Source organism: Ascidiella aspersa, chromosome 5, assembly GCF_963924565.1.
Source record: "Ascidiella aspersa chromosome 5, kaAscAspe10.2, whole genome shotgun sequence".
Classification (NCBI taxonomy): Eukaryota; Metazoa; Chordata; class Ascidiacea; order Phlebobranchia; family Ascidiidae; genus Ascidiella; species Ascidiella aspersa.
The window spans coordinates 21,848,043-21,870,422 of NC_139451.1; the positions used below are offsets into that span (position 1 = coordinate 21,848,043).

Consider the following 22,380-nt stretch of genomic DNA (forward strand, 5'->3'; position numbering starts at 1 on the left):
TCGGCTAATGCGTGATATGCACAGTTATAGTCCAAACTGACCATGAAATACACCTTAAAAACTGTAAAACATTGGCGGAAAATAGAACGTTCAATATAGTACGTTTAACGATAAACCTAGTACGTTCAACTGCTCGTATCGCGGTAGATGATCTTATCAAACTTAGTGGGTTAAATAATCGTTTTTTTTTATTTGATCATCGGGGGCCGGACTGTTAGGATTTACGATTGCGGGCCGGCATAACATTTTTGTCCAACTTTATTACCTTGATTATCCTTAAACGAAGAAAGTAAAAAAAAACTATAGTGAGCCCTAATAAAATGTCCTACAATTTAAATTTTTTATGAAAATTTAGTTTAGAATTGAACTTGACAATATTTCTGTAGGACACTTTCATCATTAACTAAGAAAATATGCCAAACTTATTGAACCGGGGGGCCTGATCTGGCCTGCTGGCCGTAGTTTGGTGACCCCTACTTCATGCTAATAGTAAATATGTTACGATATGCACAGTTGCAGTCCCAAATAACCCAGTCAAACTGGTCCCAAACAGCTCACCTCCTCCATGTATTCAATAAAACATGCACATATAGTTTGTTAACAACTGAGATCAAGCCCTTCTGAAGATGTTTATCTATGGTACTGTGGATCCCCTTCAATCTGAAGTTGCTTGTACTAACAGATTGAGCAAGCATTGGTTGTTTATCGACTCGTACCTCTTTGAGCCTGTATAGCCCAGTTGGTAGAGCGACGGTCAGGTTTGACTGAATGTCGTGAGTTCGAACCTCACTGCAGGCTAGTTGTTTTTCTAGCCTGCCCTGCTTGCATCATAGATCAACAGATTCAGTGAGTCTACAATGGCTTTCGGTGTACTCATGCACTCCGGATATTTGCACGAAAACAAAGGAGGGACACATCTCCTTTCAACCTTGAAAACTGGCCGTATCAAACCACGGAGCCGCGGGCGGTGCGAGTCGACTTGGTCGAAACCTTCATATAGTTGCCTTATTTGAAGAGACGGTGGAGCGGGGTCCGCGCTGTTGAAACCGTGTCGACTCGAGGCAGAAGGGAAACAAGCGCTCGCGCCAGTCGGCGAACGACAGTAGCAGCGCAAAGAGGTTAACCAGCATGTTGCTGCCGTACACCACGTGACGTACGTAGACAATGACCTGGAAAAAATATGCCGATGCTGCAGTTTTGCTGTATCTATAAACAAAGTGACGAGCTCGCACCAAGAGCATTTCCGCGTGTGATAGATTTGCTGATTTGCCCAACCAGTGATGTACTACCGGTACTTCCAGCGAGGGACAATTAATATTACAACAGAGACCCCTTGAATGTGTCTACAACAGGGCTGCGGAGTCAAAGCCGGACTCGGGACTCGGGATTCCAGTGAGACAACGTACAACTACTAGAGTCCGACGTGCGCATGCGCAGTGGCAAGTTCAAAACCTACAGAGCTGCCAACTGTAACAGTAAAGGTGGACACATTTTTAAGCGGTCGGATAATTTGTATAACACCCAAGAATGTAATTCTGTGGTATACCTTATTTGGTTACGTAAATGAGTGTAAAACAGGCTGCAAAGTTGGAGCCGGATTTGGGACTCGATGGATTTGACGAATATGTCGGAATCAGGGTGTTTTTAACCGACTATGCAGTTCTGATCTACAGTACTTTCCTGTCGTTTGAAACGCTCGATAATAAAGCTGTTATCCTACAATATGAAATTTATCCGACTATGCCCTGTGGAAGTTCATTAACTTAAAATAAGAGAAAACGCAATTGTATTAACTAAGTTAATATTAAAACAGACTATGTCCCGCGTTTATTTAAAAAGCAAATTTAAAATTTGTAAACATATCTTTAAGCTTTTCGTTAAAAATTTCCTCGGCGGACAGACGTTGAATTAATTTCAGTTATGTTTAAAGATTAAGCGCTTTCTATTTACATCCCAACTTTTTCATTGCAGTCATTCTTATCACGTCATGGATTAGCAAACGCCCAATTGTCCAACCTGAAGCCTTGTGTTTCCATTAGTGCTACATTATCGCTCAAAATTGAACAAACAAATATGATTTGGGGCAATACCTGTTTGTTGGTAAGCGCGTAAACTGCGTTCGTTGTGTCGGAGAGCATGCAGATCACTGCCGTAATGGCGGCACGACGAACCAGCGGCATGATGGAGCGACCCTGAGTTAAACACAGTAAATTTTTAGCTACCCAGGCAAATAAACAGATGAATGTGCAACACAAAAACACAAACATGCAAGAACAGGCGTAATTAAACATACACGGGCAGTCGAGCACACAAGAACATTAGAAAGTAAACACAGGAACGCACAAACGTACAAGAGAACCCAAAACTAGGACGGAAACGCAGACAGCATAGACACGCAAAAACAAATATAAACACGGAGAACACAATCCAATAACTAAAGCACACGAAAATAGAAGCGCTGAATCTTTGAAGCAGTGGTTCTTAAACTTTTTGAGACATACCCCCCTTTTACAATTTTAACAAAACTCGCGCCCCACCTTATTTAAAAATCAAAAAAACAAAAAGCAGAACAGCAATTTATTTCCAGGTAAGTTGCATTAATTCTAAGGATGTAACTGTTTTTTAGATACAAAATGTTTAATTCGAGTATTACTAGCAGGGACATATCACTTTTTTTCTTAATGTTTAGTCATAATTCTACAGAGTTTGCCATTTTCTCGCGCCCTGCTTGTGAAACTCACACGTCCCCTAAGGGGGCGCGTCCCCCAGTTTAAAAACCACTGCTTTAAAGCATAAAACCACAAACACAAAATCGCACCTGCATTCCGCGCTGTCCCATCTTTCTCTGGTGCGAGCATAGCGGGTAAATAAGCGAGAAGAGAAGAAGGATCTGGAAGGCCAGGGTGCTGCTGACCAGCAGGCCCCACTTCAGCTTCGCGTCGCTGCGACTCTGCACCTTCAGGCACCCGACCGCGGTCGTGACGTACGTTGGTGACGTCAGAAAGGCACCCACGTTGGCGGCCGCCATGAGTACGAGCAGAGCGGGCGTGAGCTTGTTGAAAGTCTGCGCCACGCCACTTACGTTCTTGCGCAGCAACGGGTTGAGGTAGAAGACGTTGTTGACGCGGTACCACAGCGTGAAGTATACTGCGAATCGTTTAGTAATTGTTGTAAACTGATCTGCTGGTGATTCTATTAGCCAAATTGTTTCTTTTTGATTTTGTATGACCGTATTTGAATTGTAATACTTTAATATATTTAAAAATATTATCTGTTAACTTTGCTGGAAAGTCATTCTGTATCGATTTTGTTTAAGTTTTCTTCATCGACTTCATTAATAAAGAACCTTGATGTGGATACATAAAAATCGTTTTAGTCGACAGAGTTTGAAAGACATTCTGTATCGACTTGTTTGAAAAGTTTTCGTCGATTGTAAGTAACTAAAACGCACCACACAAAAGGTCTCCGTCCACGATACTGATACATGCTATATATCTGTAAGTTACATTGATGGTGTTATTCAACAGCCTATACCTTAACCCAACAGTGAACAGGCTGAATATTTTACAAGCAATATAAAAACAATCTTGCCTTGAAACTGTATTTTATGTTAGGGCGCAACCTGATATGCAATACGCATAACCTCTCCCTTTTATTAAGCACAATGTATTGCAAACCTTCAAAGTTATTTAGGAGTGGCGATGGCGGCCCTGAGGCTGTGAACTACATTGTAGCCTTTAAAACTACTTTCTATAATATTACGTTGTGATTTAATGTTCCAAACTCAATATTCATTTAAATTAGTCTCTAAACTAAAATCTAAAATGAGAAAAAAATAACTGCAAACTACTGACCTGCGGACGCAAAATAAATAAATATAAACAAACATGAGGAAACGATTACATGTCTGTTAGGTCTCACATTTTTACTGAGCCATAGACAGAGTAGGAAAAAAGCTTAATCACCTGTGAAAAGTCCAAAAGCGGTGCAAATAATTTTAGTGCGGAGGTACCAGTTGCAGTAGGGCGGTTGCATCACCCAATATAGCGGTATCTCGATGGCCATGTAAATCAGCACTGACAACGCCGTCAGGATGGTCAGGGCCTGCAGCAAGGCCTGGTCGTTGCTCTTCGATGTTCCCGGCGGCCCAGCTACACAAATGTCGGCAAATTTTTAAGCTAATTTAAGCGGAGATTGCAAGTAACTTGCAGTATACCACAACATAATTTGTAAGTGTGACCTAAATTTCAAGTTTGCAATAAGCTCCCTCTCCTCTATTACAGGTGTTCTTAGAATTTTTTCTACTGTGGACCCCTAAAGTTTTTTGCTTTGCGTGGACCACCGCAGGCCAAAACATTTCAAAAATAACGCCATAAATTGACGTCACAGACTTCAGAAATCCTGTCAGTGCTGTTGAAAGTCGAGAAATTGCCGTAGCAACGTTGTCTGCGACATACTATTCGTAAAACTGGCCTGTGACGAGGTTCGAACTCACGAACTCGGCCATACCGGTACAACAAAATTTAAAATTTTATAAATCGACTAGTCGTAAAAGTATTTCATAAACTAATCGACCTTTTTAAATGTGCCCAGCGTAAAAATGAATCTATCTTTTTCCAAAGTTCACCAATAATATTGAGTATACAGTTGGCTTGTAAAGCATTTTTTAGCTTTTACTTAAATATTACTTAAACGCTCAAATTTTTGAAGGGGATTTTTTACAGCGTATAGACTGAGGCGAAAGACAGCGTAGACTGAGGCGAATTGCAGGTATTTTTTGCGTGATTGGCATTTCAGCGGCAGCTTAAGGAATTTCGACCATCTTGCAATATTTGGATGATTCCGCTCCTTAGCGTAAGGCGAATAACTAAAAACTCTGCGTTGTATAAGAATACCTCTCGCGCAAAGACACAGGCGATTCTTTGCCGCAAAGAAAACCAAAGCGATGATCACGTATGACGTCAGAGCTGCTGAGGCCCAAGAGAAAGAGACGGAAATCATTTGCTGCACTTCAACTTCGCCAAGGTCCCACTCATAGCTTGTCCAGTTTTCCGCGGCTGTTGTGTATTGAGTTTCATTGAGTGACCCATTGCTCGTGTAGAAAGGAACTGAAGTGTTGAGTATTGACACGCTCGTGGATTCCGACGTCATTTTGTTCATTTTAACTTTCTCGTCAGGCTGAAATATTGTAAAATCTCTAGACTGCGCCTGTACAATTGCAAGATCTTAAGGTTAATTTACAGGAGATTGCTGCGTGAAAAGTACTGCATACAACTTTTTGGCAGATATTTTATTAACATTAGATATTTTTTTCAGCAATTGGTCGCTACGTGCCATATACACAGCAATAAACTACCTTAAATGTACTGAAATGTTTTCGTGCCTAAACTAACAATTTAAGTAAAATACCTTAAACGATGCCCCTTAAAAAGGTTGCTATTTTCGGCATTCATATGATTTTATCCACTGCAACTAAATTGCAAAGCAGTTAACAAATCGTCTCTCATAATGGTTGGTTAATAGCTTATCAAATTAATATCTAAGTCCGATAGGTCTTTATGCTTGTTTAACTGGCCTACCAATTACATAGTGCTGTAAAAGTATAGCTTTTTGGGAGCCTTTAAACACATAAAACCTGCGGACACTTAGCAATAGACTGAGCAGCCACTAGGTTGCAAAGTACAACTATTTGGCCAAGCCACATATTGGGATCAAATATATTCGTCGACTAGACAAATAAACACCGAGTTTCGCTTTTACACAATAGCACCACAACGAGTCACGTAGACTTAGGGAGTTTTGCCGGTGAGATTTGCTGACGACCACTTCCTAGAGTTGCGCAAGCGCTTTACTGTATGTTGCTTTCTGATGATCGCAGAACTTTCGGGCTAAAACACGCGCAGAATTTCCCCGCGGTTTTGTCGGCAAGGCAGTTTATTCGAAAAAAAAAAAACAAAAAAACACGTTGCCGTTGTAAACAATGTTTCAAGGTGGGGGGGGGGGGGGGGGGTGCCTTCATCGAAACTGCACGCGTCGCGAGTGGTCAATAGAAAATTTGTTATAACCAGTAATCACCTCATTGATTAATAGAAAAAACTTCTAAAGCGTACCTTGTGTAGTTCAACTCTGGGCAACAAGCCTCATCATTAAAGGCAGAGTGGCGTCAGTGACCCGGAACTTTCTTCACGCCATCGGCTCCGGACACTACATCATGTGAGTCGCGCCTCAGATCAGATTCAGATTCAATTTATTTTTGTGCATCCTCGCTAACTTTGAAAAAAACAAAATAACATAAAGAATAACACAAGGGCAGCGAAAGGTAGATAACAATTGTTTAGATTTTAACGTTTTAAAATAAATTAAAAAAATATATATATATAAAAAACGAATAAGATTGTACTACACGAGGGTTACGTACTGCAGGTTTTGGTTTTAATCTGTGCGGCTGGCAATTATTAGTAATAAAATTATTGGTTTTATTGGAAAAATTGAACGGAAATTGTGGCTTAGGGAGAAAAATCGAATTTTGCGGTGTTGCTTGAGATTCTCTGAACTAAGAAAAGTCATTGCCATCAAAAATATTGGTGAAACAATTTTTTAACTGCTGAACTTCTAGTTTCTAAACTTTCGCAAAATTTTCATATCAAACAGCCGAACTTACTTGCACAAAATTAAGAACATTTAAACTATGGCAAAGGTTAAGTCATTTGCATTTGTACTTTATGTATGGTCATTTAGCACCAAGACGTAAGTTAAGGTATTTGAAAAGACCCTGCATTTGCCGCTTTATTGATTTAGTTATGTCAACAAAACACTAATACACGATTTATATTGATTTAATCAAATGTTAGATGAACTCCGATATGACACGGTGTTGGATTACTCGAATATAATGCTAAAAACTATTCGGCTGAGAATGTGATTTGAGAAAATAGTAGGAAAATTTACTAGATAAAAACTACTACAGATCTGTTTGTCGCAAAATTAACTTGTGCTTACGAGACGTTATGGTCTAAACCAGGGATGTCCAACCTGCGGCCCGTCTGAAATTTTTGTGCGGCCCGCTAGTCATTTTCATTCCCAAGTAGTATTTTAAACGTTCAATATTAGCCTAATTAAAATGTTCCAGTCAGCTTTTAGGGGCGCACTAATAGTATAGTATGGGTAAAAATATATACATAACTCTGGCCCGTTATAACTCTAAAGAGCAATACTTTTTCTTGAAACGTAATAGGTTCTGCGGGCCATTAAATTATTTCAATTGTCAATGCGGCCCACTATAATAAAATGTTGGACATCCCTGGTCTAAACTTAAAGCAGTGTTTTGCAACATTTTTGGCTTGCGGAACCCTACAGAAATTATAGATAGTTCGCGGCAGTCGTATTTTGTTGAGTGGTTAACTGTAGCGTTACATAAACGAGATTAAAACAACACATCAACTGTGCAAGAAGGTTGAAAAAACCTGTTTATTTTTTGAAAAAAATTGGAATATTTCTAGGCAACCTTGAGCGTTAAAAAGGCATCTTAGAATGCCGCGGCACCCCGGTTGAGAACCACTGATCTAAAGCGACCTAAAAATAAAAATAAAATAATCAATCACCCGTCGACTCTTTCGATAACTGCGTTTCTTCATTTAGTTTTAGGGTAACAAGGGTACTATTTACACTTATTTTTTACATTTATTAGCTAAACCAGTTGTTCATTTTCATTAGAAAAAAATATATAGTTTTAGATCTTTTGTATTGTTTTTTACAGGCTTCACCGAAATCCCAAAGGCGCCGTTCAGTCTCTCACCCTTCACTACCGCAAGTGACGTCATTATTTTGTGTCAGGTAACGTCACGTTTTTCCCACGCGACGTCCCGCGCTTTTTTTAATTTTCCAACGGCGGAATAGCATTTGTTTAAATCCATTTTTTTCAACATTCTGTCTTTTTATATCCTAAAATAAACACTCCTGCTTTTTGGTTCTTCTAGTTTTGTTTTACTGGTCATTCATCCTTCATGATAACTTGGTGCGGCTAGTTTGCGATTCAAGTTTTATCGTTTTTTTACCAATTTCTCAACTTTGTCTTTCATTGGAAGCTTTTGTGTTGTTCGTGTGTCATTCTCGACTTATCCGTGTTGCGAGATTTTCGCTTTTACGGGAACAGTAGAATATGGCTTGCTCTGTGTTTAACCCCGTTTGCATTTCGGCCTTACAATCCTCAAAAAATCCTGCTGTTTTTGCTTAAACTTCACTTCCACTCGTTTTGTTTTCTTTAAACAACATGCACTTTGTACAAAAATCAACCCTTTTTCCGTGTTTCTATACGCTTTGCAAACTGCGTTTTTTTCACGGTAAAATTATTTTGTCACGCCCAACGACACGCCTTTCGTTTCAAAATAGAAATTCCCGATGCATTTGACAAAAAATTTTTGCCGATTTTCAAGCTTCGTTAAATTTCTGTTTTTTACTGTTCTGTTTTTTCTACAAAACTTTGTACATAATCCCACTTTTCTGTTTTTCCACACGCTCGGTTTTTACAAATTTACAAGACAATTGCCTAGCCACGTCTTTTTACAACTCGTTCTGTTCGTTACTGGCTGTTTTCCTATACATACAACTCGACGCAAGCGAGATTTAACGTCTTCTGTAAAGTGTACTCTTCCAAGCGTGTACTGGCGAGGTTCGAACCCTGTAAAGTTCAATTTTGGTTTCTCTAGATTGGGATTCGCTGTTTGGCTTCAGGTTTGTAGGTTTGTCTCTTTCTTAGCAAAATTTGCCATTGCAGGGTGTACAGAGGTGTGCTTTCATTGCCCTAATATCTTTCCTGACGACCGGCTGGTAAACTTTTACTCTTTTTTGGGCCAATAAATCCAGTTATTCGTAAAAATGCGGTTTATTTTTCTCGGTCAACCAATGGAAACAAATATAACTTTAGTTTGTTCATACTTCAGCCATCGAAACGAAAAACAAGTGCGTGTATTTTCAAGGAAAATACAGCAATAGCACAGAAAAACGAAATCCTGTCAGTTGCAAGCGGTAAAATCACACGTGCACGTAAAGAGTTGAAGAAAAGATGCCGTTTTTTTCTTTGGCTGAAGTTTACATCATTTACTATTACTTAAATGAAATGTACAGCAATAAATTCGATCCTTAAATTGCACATACTGTCGACATACATCAATTTTATTGTACGAAATAGTTCTTGAATGGAAATATCTTTGGCTTTTCGACACAATAAAAAAATTGGCGGAATATAAAACTTTCAGGCAATATATAAAAACGTTTAATGATAGATGCAGTACGTTTAGTGCATATCGGAGTAGATGTTCGTAGTGTGTTAATTTATTGTGGTGCATTTATTACTCCTAGTATGCTCCATTGCTTCACGCTTATAGTACAAATATAATGCGTTAATATGCACATGTACAACTTAGCATAAAAATAATACAATAACAGCAAAAACGCAGAGATATATGGACATTTAAACATAAAAATAATATTTTTACACATAAAAAAGCTCGAAGAGATTGAAAGGATAGTGCGAATATAGGCTAATGCGTGATATGCACAGTTACACTCCAAACTCACCATAAAATAAACCTGAAAAACTGTAAAACATTGGCGGAAAATAGAACGTTCAATATAGTACGTTTAATGATAAACCTAGTACGTTCAAATGCTTGTATCGCGGTAGATGATCTTAGCAAACTTAGTGGGTTAATATATTGTTTTTTTTATTTGATCATCGGGGGCCGGACTGTTAGGATTTACGATTGCGGGCCGGGCATAACATTTTTGTCCAACTTTATTACCTTGATCATCCTTAAACGAAGAAAGTAAAAAAAACTATAGTGAGCCCTAATAAAATGTCCTACAATTTAAATTTTTTATGAAAATTTAGTTTAGAATTGAACTTGACAATATTTCTGTAGGACACTTTCATCATTAACTAAGAAAATATGCCAAACTTATTGAACCGGGGGGCCTGATCTGGCCTGCTGGCCGTAGTTTGGTGACCCCTACTTTATGCTAATGGTAAATATGTTACGATATGCACAGTTGCAGTCCCAAATAACCCAGTCAAACTGGTCCCAAACAGCTCACCTCCTCCATGCATTCAATAAAACATGCACATATAGTTTGTTAACAACTGAGATCAAGCCCTTCTGAAGCTGTTTATCTATGGTACTGTGGATCCACTTCAATCTGAAGTTGCTTGTACTAACAGATTTAGCAAGCATTGGTTGTTTATCGACTCGTACCTCTTTGAGCCTGTATAGCCCAGTTGGTAGAGCGACGGTCAGGTTTGACTGAATGTCGTGAGTTCGAACCTCACTGCAGGCTAGTTGTTTTTCTAGCCTGCCCTGCTTGCATCATAGATCAACAGATTCAGTGAGTCTACAATGGCTTTCGGTGTACTCATGCACTCCGGATATTCGCACGAAAACAAAGGAGGGACACATCTCCTTTCAACCTAGAAAACTGGCCGTATCAAACCACGGAGCCGCGGGCGGTGCGAGTCGACTTGGTCGAAACCTTCATCCTTATAGTTGCCTTATTTGAAGAGACGCTGGAGCGGGGTCCGCGCTGTTGAAGCCGTGTCGACTCGAGGCAGAAGGGAAACAAGCGCTCGCGCCAGTCGGCGAACGACAGCAGCAGCGCAAAGAGGTTAACCAGCATGTTGCTGCCGTACACCACGTGACGTACGTAGACAATGACCTGGAAAAAATATGCCGATGCTGCAGTTTTGCTGTATCTATAAACAAAGTGACGAGCTCGCACCAAGAGCATTTCCGCGTGTGATAGATTTGCTGATTTGCCCGACCAGTGATGTACTACCGGTACATCCAGCGAGGGACAATTAATATTACAACAGAGACCCCTTGAATGTGTCTACAACAGGGCTGCGGAGTCAAAGCCGGACTCGGGACTCGGGATTCCGGTGAGACAACGTACAACTACTAAAGTCCGACGTGCGCATGGGCAGTGGCAAGTTCAAAACCTACAGAGCTGCCAACTGTAACAGTAAAGGTGGACACATTTTTAAGCGGTCGGATAATTTGTATAACACCCAAGAATGTAATTCTGTGGTATACCTTATTTGGTTACGTAAATGAGTGTAAAACAGGCTGCAAAGTCGGAGCCGGATTTGGGACTCGATGGATTTGACGAATATGTCGGAATCGGGGTGTTTTTAACCGACTATGCAGTTCTGGTCTACAGTAGGCTACTTTCCTGTCATTTGAAACGCTCGATAATAAAGCTGTTATCCTACAATATGAAATTTATCCGACTATGCACTGTGGAAGTTCATCAACTTAAAATAAGAGAAAACGCAATTGTATCAACTAAATTAATATTAAAACAGCCTATGTCCCGCGTTTATTAAAATAGCAAATTTACAGTTTGTAAACATATCTTTAAGCTTTTCGTTAAAAATCTCCTCGGCGGACAGACGTCGAATTAATTTCAGTTATGTTTAAAGATTAAGCGCTTTCTATTAACATCCCAACTTTTTCATTGCAGTCATTCTTATCATGTCATGGATTAGCAAACGCCCAATTGTCCAACCTGAAGCCTTGTATTTCCATTAGTGCTACATTATCGCTCAAAATTAAACAAACAAATATGATTTTGGGCAATAGCTTACTTGTTTGTTGGTGAGCGCGTAAACTGCGTTCGTTGTGTCGGAGAGCATGCAGATCACTGCCGTAATGGCGGCACGACGAACCAGCGGCATGATGGAGCGACCCTGAGTTAAACACAGTACATTTTTAGATACCCAGGCAAATAGACAGATGAATGTACAACACAAAAACACTAACATGCAAGAACAGGCGTAATTAAACATGCACGGGCAGTCGTGCACACAAGAACATTAGAAAGTAAACACAGGAACGCACAAACGTACAAGAGAACACAAACACAAGGACGGAAACACGGACAGGATAGACACGCACAAACAACTATAAACACGGAGGACACAATCCAACAAGCACACGAAAATAGAAGCGTTGAATCTTTAAAGCAGTGGTTCTTAAACTTTTTGAGACATACCCCCCTTTTACAATTTTAACAAAGCTCGCATCCCACATTATTTAAAAATCAAAAAAACATAAAGCAGAACAGCAATTTATTTCTAGGTAAGTTGCATTATTGCTAAGGATGTAACTGTTTTTTAGATACCAAATCCTTAATTCGAGTATTACTAGCAGGGACATATCACTTTTTTTTTAATGTTTAGTCATAATTCTACAGAGTTTGTCATTTTCTCGCGCCCTGCTTGTGAAACTCACACTTCCCCAGTTTAAGAACCACTGCTTTAAAGCATAAAACCACAAACACAAAATCGCACCTGCATTCCGCGCTGTCCCATCTTTCTCTGGTGCGAGCATAGCGGGTAAATAAGCGAGAAGAGAAGAAGGATCTGGAAGGCCAGGGTGGTGCTGACCAGCAGGCCCCACTTCAGCTTCGCGTCGCTGCGGCTCTGCACCTTCAGGCACCCGACCGCGGTCGTGACGTACATTGGTGACGTCAAAAAGGCACCCACGTTGGCGGCCGCCATGAGTAGGAGCAGAGCGGGCGTGAGCTTGTTGAAAGTCTGCGCCACGCCACTTACGTTCTTGCGCAGCAACGGGTTGAGGTAGAAGACGGTGTTGACGCGGTACCACAGTGTGAAGTAGACTGCGAATCGTTTAGTAATTGTTGTAAACTGATCTGCTGGTGATTCTATTAGCCAAATTGTTTCTTTTTGATTTTGTATGACCCTATTTGAATTGTAATACTTTAACATATTTAAAAATATTATCTGTTAACTTTGCTGGAAAGTCATTCTGTATCGATTTTGTTTAAGTTTTCTTCATCGACTTCATTAATAAAGAACCTTGATGTGGATACATAAAAATCGTTTTAGTCGACAGAGTTTGAAAGACATTCTGTATCGACTTGTTTGAAAAGTTTTCGTCGATTGTAAGCAACTAAAACTAAAACGCACCACACAAAAGGTCTCCGTCCACGATACTGATACATGCTATATATCTGTAAGTTACATTGATGGTGTGATTTAACAGCCTATACCTTAACCCAACAGTGAACAGGCTGAATATTTTACAAGCAATATAAAAACAATCTTGCCTTGAAACTGTATTTTATGTTAGGGCGCAACCTGATATGCAATACGCATAACCTCTCCCTTTTATTAAGCACAATGTATTGCAAACCTTCAAAGTTATATAGGAGTGGCGATGGCGGCCTTGAGGCTGTGAACTACATTGTAGCCTTTAAAACTACTTTCTATAATATTACGTTGTGATTTAATGTTCCAAACTCAATATTCATTTAAATTAGTCTCTAAACTAAAATCTAAAATGAGAAAAAAATAACTGCAAACTACTGACCTGCGGACGCAAAATAAATAAATATAAACAAACATGAGGAAACGATTACATGTCTGTTAGGTCTCACATTTTCACTGAGCCAAAGACAGAGTAGGAAAAAAGCTTAATCACCTGTGAAAAGTCCAAAAGCGGTGCAAATAATTTTAGTGCGGTGGTACCAGTTGCAGTAGGGCGGTTGCATCACCCAATATAGCGGTATCTCGATGGCCATGTAAATCAGCACTGACAACGCCGTCAGGATGGTCAGGGCCTGCAGCAAGGCCTGGTCGTTGCTCTTCGATGTTCCCGGCGGCCCAGCTACACAAATGTCGGCAAATTTTTAAGCTAATTTAAGCGGAGATTGCAAGTAACTTGCAGTATACCACAACATAATTTGTAAGTGTGACCTAAATTTCAAGTTTGCAATAAGCTCCCTCTCCTCTATTACAGGTGTTCTTAGAATTTTTTCTACCGTGGACCCCTAAAGTTTTTTGCTTTGCGTGGACCACCGCAGGCCAAAACATTTAACGCCATAAATTGACGTCACAGACTTCAGAAATCCTGTCAGTGCTGTTGAAAGTCGAGAAATTGCCGTAGCAACGTTGTCTGCAGCATACTATTCGTAAAACTGGCCTGTGACGAGGTTCGAACTCACGAACTCGGCCATTCCGGTACAACAAAATTTAAAATTTTATAAATCGACTAGTCGTAAAAGTATTTCATAAACTAATCGACCTTTTTAAATGTGCCCAGCGTAAAAATGAATCTATCTTTTTCCAAAGTTCACCAATAATATTGAGTATACAGTTGGCTTGTAAAACATTTTTTAGCTTTTACTTAAATATTACTTAAACGCTCAAATTTTTGAAGGGGATTTTTTACAGCGTATAGACTAAGGCGAAAGACAGCGTAGACTGAGGCGAATTGCAGGTATTTTTTGCGTGATTGGCATTTCAGCGGCAGCTTAAGGAATTTCGACCATCTTGCAATATGTGGATGATTCCGCTCCTTAGCGTAAGGCGAATAACTAAAAACTCTGCGTTGTATAAGAATACCTCTCGCGCAAAGACACAGGCGATTTTTTGCCGCAAAGAAAACCAAAGCGATGATCACGTATGACGTCAGAGCTGCTGAGGCCCAAGAGAAAGAGACGGAAATCATTTGCTGCACTTCAACTTCGCCAAGGTCCCAGTCATAGCTTGTCCAGTTTTCCGCGGTTGTTGTGTATTGGGTGTAATTGAGTGACCCATTGCTGGTGTAGAAAGGAACTGAAGTGTTGAGTATTGACACGCTCGAGGATTCCGATGGCATTTTGTTCATTTCAACTTTCTCGTCAGGCTGAAATATTGTTAAATCTCTAGACTGCGCCTGTACAATTGTGCGATCTTGAAATTAATTTAAAGAAGATTGCTGCTTCAAAAGTACTGTATAAAACCTTTTGACCGATATTTTAATAACTTAAGGTATTTTTTCAGCAATTGGACGTCACTTGTCATATACACCCCAATAGACTACTTTAAATGGACTAATGGTAAGTAAAATACCTTAAACGATGCCTAATAACAACTAAATTGCAAAGCAGCTAACAAATCTTCTCTAACATTGGTAAGTTAATAGCTTATTAAATTAATAACTGAGCCCGATAGGACCGTATGTCTGTTTAACTGGCCTACCAATTACATAGTGCTGTAATAGTATAGCTTTTTGGGAGCCTTTAAACACATAAAACCTGCGGACACTTAGCAATAGACTGAGCAGCCACTAGGTTGCAAAGTACAACTATTTGGCCAAGCCACATATTGGGTTTAAATATATTCGTCGACTAGACAAATAAACACCGAGTTTCGCTTTTACACAATAGCACCACAACGAGTCACGTAGACTTGGGGAGATTTGCCGGTGAGATTTGCTGACGACCACTTCCTAGAGTTGCGCAAGCGCTTTACTGTATGTTGCTTTCAGATGATCGCAGAACTTTCGGGCTAAATCACGCGCAGAATTTCCCCGCGGTTTTGTCGGCAAGGCAGTTTATTCGAAAAACAAAAACAAAAAAAAACACGTTGCTGTTGTAAACAATGTTTCAAGGTGGGGGGGGGGGGGAGCCTTCATCGAAACTGCACGCGTCGCGAGTGGTCAATAGAAAATAGAAAATTTGTTATAACCAGTAATCACCTCATTGATTAATAGAAAAAACTTCTAAAGCGAAAAGTAATTACCTTGTGTAGTTCAACTCTGGGCAACAAGCGTAACTTTCGACAAACATTCCGTTTCTAAAGATCTATTGATAAATAACCTAAGTTTAACCTCTTATGACAGCGACCTTTAAATTGCGCCATATATTCACCAGATTTCAATTTGAATTATTGTATACGTAATTCCTAAATAGGTGACATGGTTTTCAGCTGGGTAAATTAAAGAACCAATTTTATTACATTGCATATATTTAGTCTAAAAGTCCTGCTCTGTCCATTATTATGTTGCCTTCTTTTGTTATTTCTACTTCGATTTTGCAGTCTAACAATGTCATTTGCGTTCCACTCGTCTAACTAGAGGCCAGAGAAAGCTGGAAATTTGTACTCAAATAGCACCAAGCCCTTAACTTATGTCAGCAAAACTTTTTTTCTATTTATTGTGTAAACAGTCTTTCATTTTTTTTATAATTGAGTCAGTGTTTGCCAACCTATTGGGCGCTTAAAAGCACGAGACTCGTAAAAGCTGTATCTCCCGCTGTGAAATTTTATACAACACAGCCCTTACCTCACCGTAGGCTTTGTCAAAAGACTGGGAAATTTAATAGAAAAGCTGTACAAGTAGTCGAAGTTGTAAACAGCTTTGTGAATTGGGAGTGTGGTAGACATATGGGCCGAAAAGTGGATTATAATAGCAAACGCACAACACAAAACACGTGAATAGTAAAAACTATGTATCCCAATAAAGGTTTTGCCAGTCTATCGTAAAAGTGATTAGGTATGTTTACCTAGTTACTGTTTTAGGCCTTAAGTTAACACAAGTTTTCTGTTTTTACCATATTTGGAAATAATTTACAGGGCCCGTTTACTATGACTCATTGTCAGACGCGGTTTTATTTTGTTTTTTTCATGGTTTTTGTTTGGGGGAGGGAATGAAAAATTTTTGAGCGTGACGTAACAATGGTACGACATAACATGACGTAACGAAGTTACTTAAAAACGAAACTTCACAAAGTTACATCTTTGCGTGACGTCATAAAAACTTAAGAAAAGTGAACTCCAAGAACACGAAATAGTTCGTTTACTTTGTTAAAGTTGAATATTGCAGAGGTGATACTTTTAATACAAAATCTACGTTTATAAAGATGTTATCGATTCGCGCAAAGCGAAAAAACGCATTTTTATCCTTTAAACAAGACTTTAATTTCTTCAAGGGTGCGATGAGTTGCACAAACCCTTTAGGCTGAATCTAATTTACAAAATACGTAAACTTAATAGAAATATAATTCCCAAAGTTGCGCGAAGAGCCAATTTTTTTAAGTAGTTAATATAGGCAAAAACACAAGTTTTGCTGGGGACATGCCCCCCCTCATTCGTAAAAAAATATTTAAAATTTTAGGTGTAACTTTTTCAGTAATATATTGACATTTAGAATTAATCAAACATTTCAATGCTATTGATGTCATCAAATAGAATATATATTTAAACAAGCAACATTGTAGTGCTAAAATCACGATTTGCCAGCTGTGACTTAAATGCCTTTCATTTTCCGATATTGTATGAATAATAATATATATTATGTCAAAATAAGCTTTTTTATCGATGGTATAACTTTAGTTAATGTTAATATGTCCATAATATCTGTTACGAATCTTTACATTAACCCTAAAGTTTAGCGCCTTTAGTTTGGCTGATTTTGGCCTTGCTGATTTTGGACATAGCAATTGCATGTAACTAGTAACAGTGAGTTCGCACCTACTTTATAAGTTTGCACAAACTGTCCAGTGCCCAGGTTTTAGTTGCGAACTTTACTGTGATATAACAGCAGTATAGGTTGATACAAGTTTGCTTGGGACTATTTTCCTCGACCAGCACTCGTATTAAAAAAATATTATTTAAAATGGTTCTCAAAAATACGCACATTTATTTAGCATCAAAGCTAGATAGATAATTGTAAACGGCCCTCGGCAGATTAACGTAATAAAGATAAATAAAGTTGAAACCCTGTGGAATGTAACTCCGAACAATTAAACAAACTTTTAAACTGTACGATATTTTATAAGTTATCCGGACTTAGTATAGTGGCCCTTGTTACACTTTTCCGGCCTTAATATGGTGGGTTAAATAATACCGCTGGCACTTTTAATCACAAATGCGTTAAACTGCAAAACGTTTTGAATGACAGCTATCTAAAAATTACAAAACTTAAGGAGTAATATTAATTTTCTTGCGAAAAAATAATGGTAATCGCATGCAATGCAAGGATATAGGCGAAAATTTCATAACACAAGACAACTCAAAGCAAGATAAGAAACTCTAAATAAGGTCAAAAAGCGTTGATTGATTAAGCGCAGAAAATGTGGAACGAGCTTTTGTGGCGTTTGTGATGTAAGAGGGCGACAAAATAGTAGGCTATACAGCTGTTTGCTAAATAGTTGGAAAATAGCTGGTTGTTAAAGGCGTTTTTAAATAAATATTATGTTTTTTTAAGTTTAAAATAACATCGTATAAACCTCCAAGAAAGAACTGTATTTTTGTGGATTTCAAGAAATGTTGGTTTTTCATGCACCAAGTACAAGCAGGCAAGGTAATATAAAAAGATTGATTTTTTAGGCTTATAAACTATAAAGTTATTACCTGTAAGTAGGTTTAGGCCTACATAATATATTTTTTCATAAATGCCATGGTTTTGTCTGTGTGTGGTAAAATTAAATATTCATGTCAACGCAGCAAAATATATAGACCAGCTATATTTATAAGTTACACAGAAAATAGAAAATTATCTATTTTTATGTCAAGTCTATTACAGAAGTACGTTTTACTACATGCCAGAACTTCCCAAACATTACTAAAAGGACGGAAGGCAATATGAAACATGACACCCTGGCGGCTGGCCTAAATAGTGTTTGTCATCAATGTCATTGACATACAAAAATATACCTACCTACAACATTTATAGCTACAAGCAAGAGCATCCTATTAAAAGGTCGACAATTATGTTCCTTTGGGCACTTGGCTAAACAACAGGGATGGCGAACCAATGACCCGCGGGTTACAAAGTGACCCACCACAGATTTTTAATGACCCACTTGTCTCTCAAGAAATACCCAAATGTTATCAATCATTTTCATGAAAGTTTATCTTCAAAAAAATCTTCGTTAGATAGCACTATACTTCCCAGGGGTCCGCAAAATGTGGGTCGCGACCCATATTTGGGTCGCAGGGCCATCTAGCTTGGGTCGCGAAAGCCCTAATGTATATATTTTATTTTGTGTGTGCCAAATGCCTAAGTCTGCCTATTTGAACCAAAAAACTCATTTTTTTGCTTCCTGTTGTAGTGTAACCTCGTTTTCAACTGGATCAAACATTTAGGTCCGTCCCTGCTTAAGAGTTATAATATTAAAGTGCTTAAAGGTCAAACGTTTTTATACCAAACTTTTAGTGGAAATTTAAAACGGCTTGCCGACAATTTTCTTAGTTTGGTTTGGCCCGCGACTAGGTAATGGTTGCCGACCTCTGTCTTGAAATTTGTATTGCCAAGGTAAAAATATCCTTAGATCCGCGCCTCATAATGTTAAGCTTATGTTGAGTTTCCTATTTGGATTGATAGACGTCGGGCATTTCTAGTGAGTTGCGCCAAAAATCATAACACGCTTTGCCAGTATTGCACTAATTAGGCGACGGGGTTGAACGGGTTATGGTGGGCAGTTGCAACCCCAGAAACACATATTGGTTGCTAAATCATATTTGTCATCCGAACTACTGTGATGTTTTTAGCAAAAAAAAAACAAACTTTTATTGAAAACAACTCGAAGTATTTGGGTCGCGAGACCTCGGTACTAGCAATTTTGGGTCGCGCCAAAAAGTATTTGCGGACCCCTGCTCTAAACCAGGGCTGCCCAAATCGGTGGGTCATGCAAAAGTGTTTTAAGGGTAACGAGTAGGCCTACAGTAACTGCACTTTAACAAATCCGTGCAGAAAAGGCAGACAACTAAAGGCATTTTGTTTATCGCTGTATTTTGTTTATCGCTGTATCCTTTAAGGGAAATTAAGTGCTTGCAGACTAAAAATTCTGAAAACCCTGGTTAAATTATACTGAAGAGCTTTCTGCTAAACTCCTGTAATCCCATAAAAATGCTGCAGCATTTCGTACTATTTAGGTTCTTAATATTCGTGAGAATCCAAATTTGGAAATAGTCCAAAAACCTTAAATTACCAACCCAGACAATAACACTTAAAACGACGCAGCAGCAAAATTTCACATATAATTAGCATAATTAAATATATGACCCAGTTGTTCATTTTGAAAGGATTAAGGTCGTGTTTGTGACCCACGCGATAAAAAAGGTTCGCCATTCCTGCTATATAACGACTTAAATTATGAAAACACGGGAATATAAAACTTTATTGAGTTTGTTTATGGATTTGACCGAAAAGAACAAAAAAATTACCACGCCATTAGACTGAATGCCACTTCCACATTAGGCTGTACTGGAGGCATTTAGTTGGTAAACATATAGAGGCGCCTTGGCATGTAAATACTTTCATCTAACCATTTTTTGTAATTTTGTGTATATCTGCAACTAACAAACATTTCCGTTAATATACTGATTGTTAAACATGTTTTGTTTAAATTAAATTTTGAGAAGTTGATTATAGCATAATTATGCGATAAAGCTTTAGTGAAAAGTAGTAAACTATCAATATAACATCATAAGTAATTTCAATTTACACAAACAGGCGGCTATAGGCTGGCTTCATTTATCCAAGATTTTCGTCAAACCGTTAGGGGGCACTATATGTTACGATTATAACGAAAAGCAAAGTTCCCAAACTATAATTCGCGACCCTGCTATAGGTCACAAGGGATGAATGATGGTTAATTTGATAAAGAAAACTCTAGGTTTTTGAGGTTCCGACTATAAACGGTGCGATTAGTTTGTCAATTATTTTTTACTTTGCTTCCCAGAGAAAGGATAGACCCCAAATCATAAATGCCAAACTTGCCTGGGAACTATTTTAGTTATTTTTTACAAAGCCTGTGCAAATTTCCAAAGACAATTTAGCTGTCACTCCTGTTTTACTTGTGAATAAATAGTGAGTTTTTGTTATTTTGTAGTAAATAAACCGTTTTGAGTCGTTTGTGGGATATGTTAAACATGACATTGTATTTGATTGTAACAATCTCCAAACATGCATGATGCACGACGAACATGTTAAAAAGTGTAAATGCGAATGGATTTAGACTACCCGCGGGCATATATTTTCAGTCATCTTTTTGATGCATCAGCATTCGATGTTGCACTCAAATGCGTTGCGCGCTTTTGCAAATTATGGTGTTAAGCGGAAAATGTAGGATGACGTAATGCGATGTGCTGGAGCTGCCAAGCCCTTTGTTTACATCCGTAGTTTGTGTGCCTTTGCCGAGCAATGAATATGCACACATATAGGCACAAGGCAGACTCCAACAATGCCCGAAAATGCTGCGTGGACTTTTTTGACAACACTCTGCCACTTCACAAAGCATATTTGCATTGCTACAGTGATCGTTCGGGGAACCACTTATTAAGGAGCATTTTGACGATCTTTGAGTAATCTTAAAAGTAATCTTAAATGCAGAAAGTATAGTAACTGGCATTACCATTGGTAATTTAAACGTTAATTTGTTTCAAACTATTACATCGTTCTGGTGATGTTTTAATTATGTGCAGGTCATAATCTTTTAAATTGAGAAACCAATTTGACAAACGTAGTTTGATTGTCAAAGCCTATACAATTGGAATCATTTTTAACGTTTCAAATGCATCAGCATTCGATGTTGCACTCAAATGCGTTGCGCGCTTTTGCAAATTATGGTGTTAAGCGGAAAATGTAGGATGACGTAATGCGATGTGCTGGAGCTGCCAAGCGCTTTGTTTACATCCGTAGTTTGTGTGCCTTTGTCGAGCAATGAATATGCACACATATAGGCACAAGGCAGACTCCAACAATGCCCGAAAATGCTGCGTGGACTTTTTTGACAACACTCTGCCACTTCACAAATCATATTTGCATTGCTACAGTGATCGTTCGGGGAACCACCTATTAAGGAGCAGTTTGACGATATTTGAGTAATCTTAAAAGTAATCTTAAATGCAGAAAGTATAGTAACTGGCATTACCATTGGTAATTTAAACGTTAATTTGTTTCAAACTATTACATCGTTCTGGTGATGTTTTAATTATGTGCATGTCATAATCTTTTAAATTGAGAAACCAATTTGACAAACGTAGTTTGATTGTCAAAGCCTATACAATTGGAATCATTTTTAACGTTTCAAATAACTAATAAACTCTTTTTCGTCATTCTGTGTGGGCTTTGTTATTCTTACTATACGTCTTACTATCACCTCCAACCAATTATGCTTCAAAATAAAATATAAAAAAAAGGTTAATGGAAATTCATAAAGCTCTTCTCGGGAGTAAAGAATAATAACACGAATGATTCTAGGAACCATTCATATTGTATATAAACAAAAAAACAAAAAAACGGTTGCTTCGAACGTGTACATAACCTTCTCAGTATGTACCCCTTCGATTAGATAAGCCAACCACCACTGTCAGCAGTCGCGTCAAAAAACGATTTCGACCCCCGTTCACCAGTGCAATGGGCAATGACATTAACTTGCCTAAACAGAGGGCTATTTTTCCCGTGTGTCTACGGGTCTACTGTCAGGGAAAGTAAGCAAAATGCGCGATAGAATCGATTGGCCAATACTGCGGTGTAGGAAAAATTCAAGCACATCGCTACTCCGATGATTGACAGTCGTTTCTAGACCTTCCAGATC

The 22,380-nt window shown here is 38.6% G+C and overlaps 2 protein-coding genes across 2 annotated transcripts; both read right to left on the reverse strand.

The window, feature by feature from the left end:
• Window positions 1-386: 386 nt before the first annotated feature.
• Window positions 387-5,200, reverse strand: LOC146145401 (uncharacterized). The gene is made up of 5 exons (XM_083390263.1): window positions 4,896-5,200; window positions 3,966-4,151; window positions 2,819-3,147; window positions 2,091-2,192; window positions 387-1,169 (listed from the first exon to the last, which is right to left on the reverse strand). Exons 1-5 carry the CDS (start codon window positions 5,158-5,160, stop codon window positions 993-995), a joined length of 1,059 nt encoding a protein of 352 aa, XP_083246389.1. The 5' UTR covers window positions 5,161-5,200; the 3' UTR covers window positions 387-992.
• A 3,668-nt stretch (window positions 5,201-8,868) lies between these two features.
• On the reverse strand, window positions 8,869-14,815 carry LOC146145402 (uncharacterized). The gene is made up of 5 exons (XM_083389794.1): window positions 14,420-14,815; window positions 13,497-13,682; window positions 12,344-12,672; window positions 11,639-11,740; window positions 8,869-10,707 (listed from the first exon to the last, which is right to left on the reverse strand). The coding sequence occupies exons 1-5, from the start codon at window positions 14,682-14,684 to the stop codon at window positions 10,480-10,482; spliced, it is 1,110 nt and encodes a 369-aa protein (XP_083245920.1). The 5' UTR covers window positions 14,685-14,815; the 3' UTR covers window positions 8,869-10,479.
• Between the last annotated feature and the right edge of the window lie 7,565 nt (window positions 14,816-22,380).

Bases quoted from the DNA above. Each gene is read 5' to 3' on its own strand.
- LOC146145402 (XM_083389794.1), bottom strand. From the start codon at position 14,684: ATGAACAAAATGCCATCGGAATCCTCGAGCGTGTCAATACTCAACACT. The intron at 11,741-12,343 runs GTGCGATTTTGT...TGTTTAACTCAG, and splicing joins TGGGACAGCGCGGAATGCAG to GGTCGCTCCATCATGCCGCT. The intron at 10,708-11,638 runs GTAAGCTATTGC...TATTTTTTCCAG, and splicing joins ACGCGCTCACCAACAAACAA to GTCATTGTCTACGTACGTCA.
- LOC146145401 (XM_083390263.1), bottom strand. From the start codon at position 5,160: ATGAACAAAATGACGTCGGAATCCACGAGCGTGTCAATACTCAACACT. The intron at 4,152-4,895 runs GTATTCTTATAC...ACATTTGTGTAG, and splicing joins CCTGTGTCTTTGCGCGAGAG to CTGGGCCGCCGGGAACATCG. The intron at 2,193-2,818 runs GTGCGATTTTGT...TGTTTAACTCAG, and splicing joins TGGGACAGCGCGGAATGCAG to GGTCGCTCCATCATGCCGCT.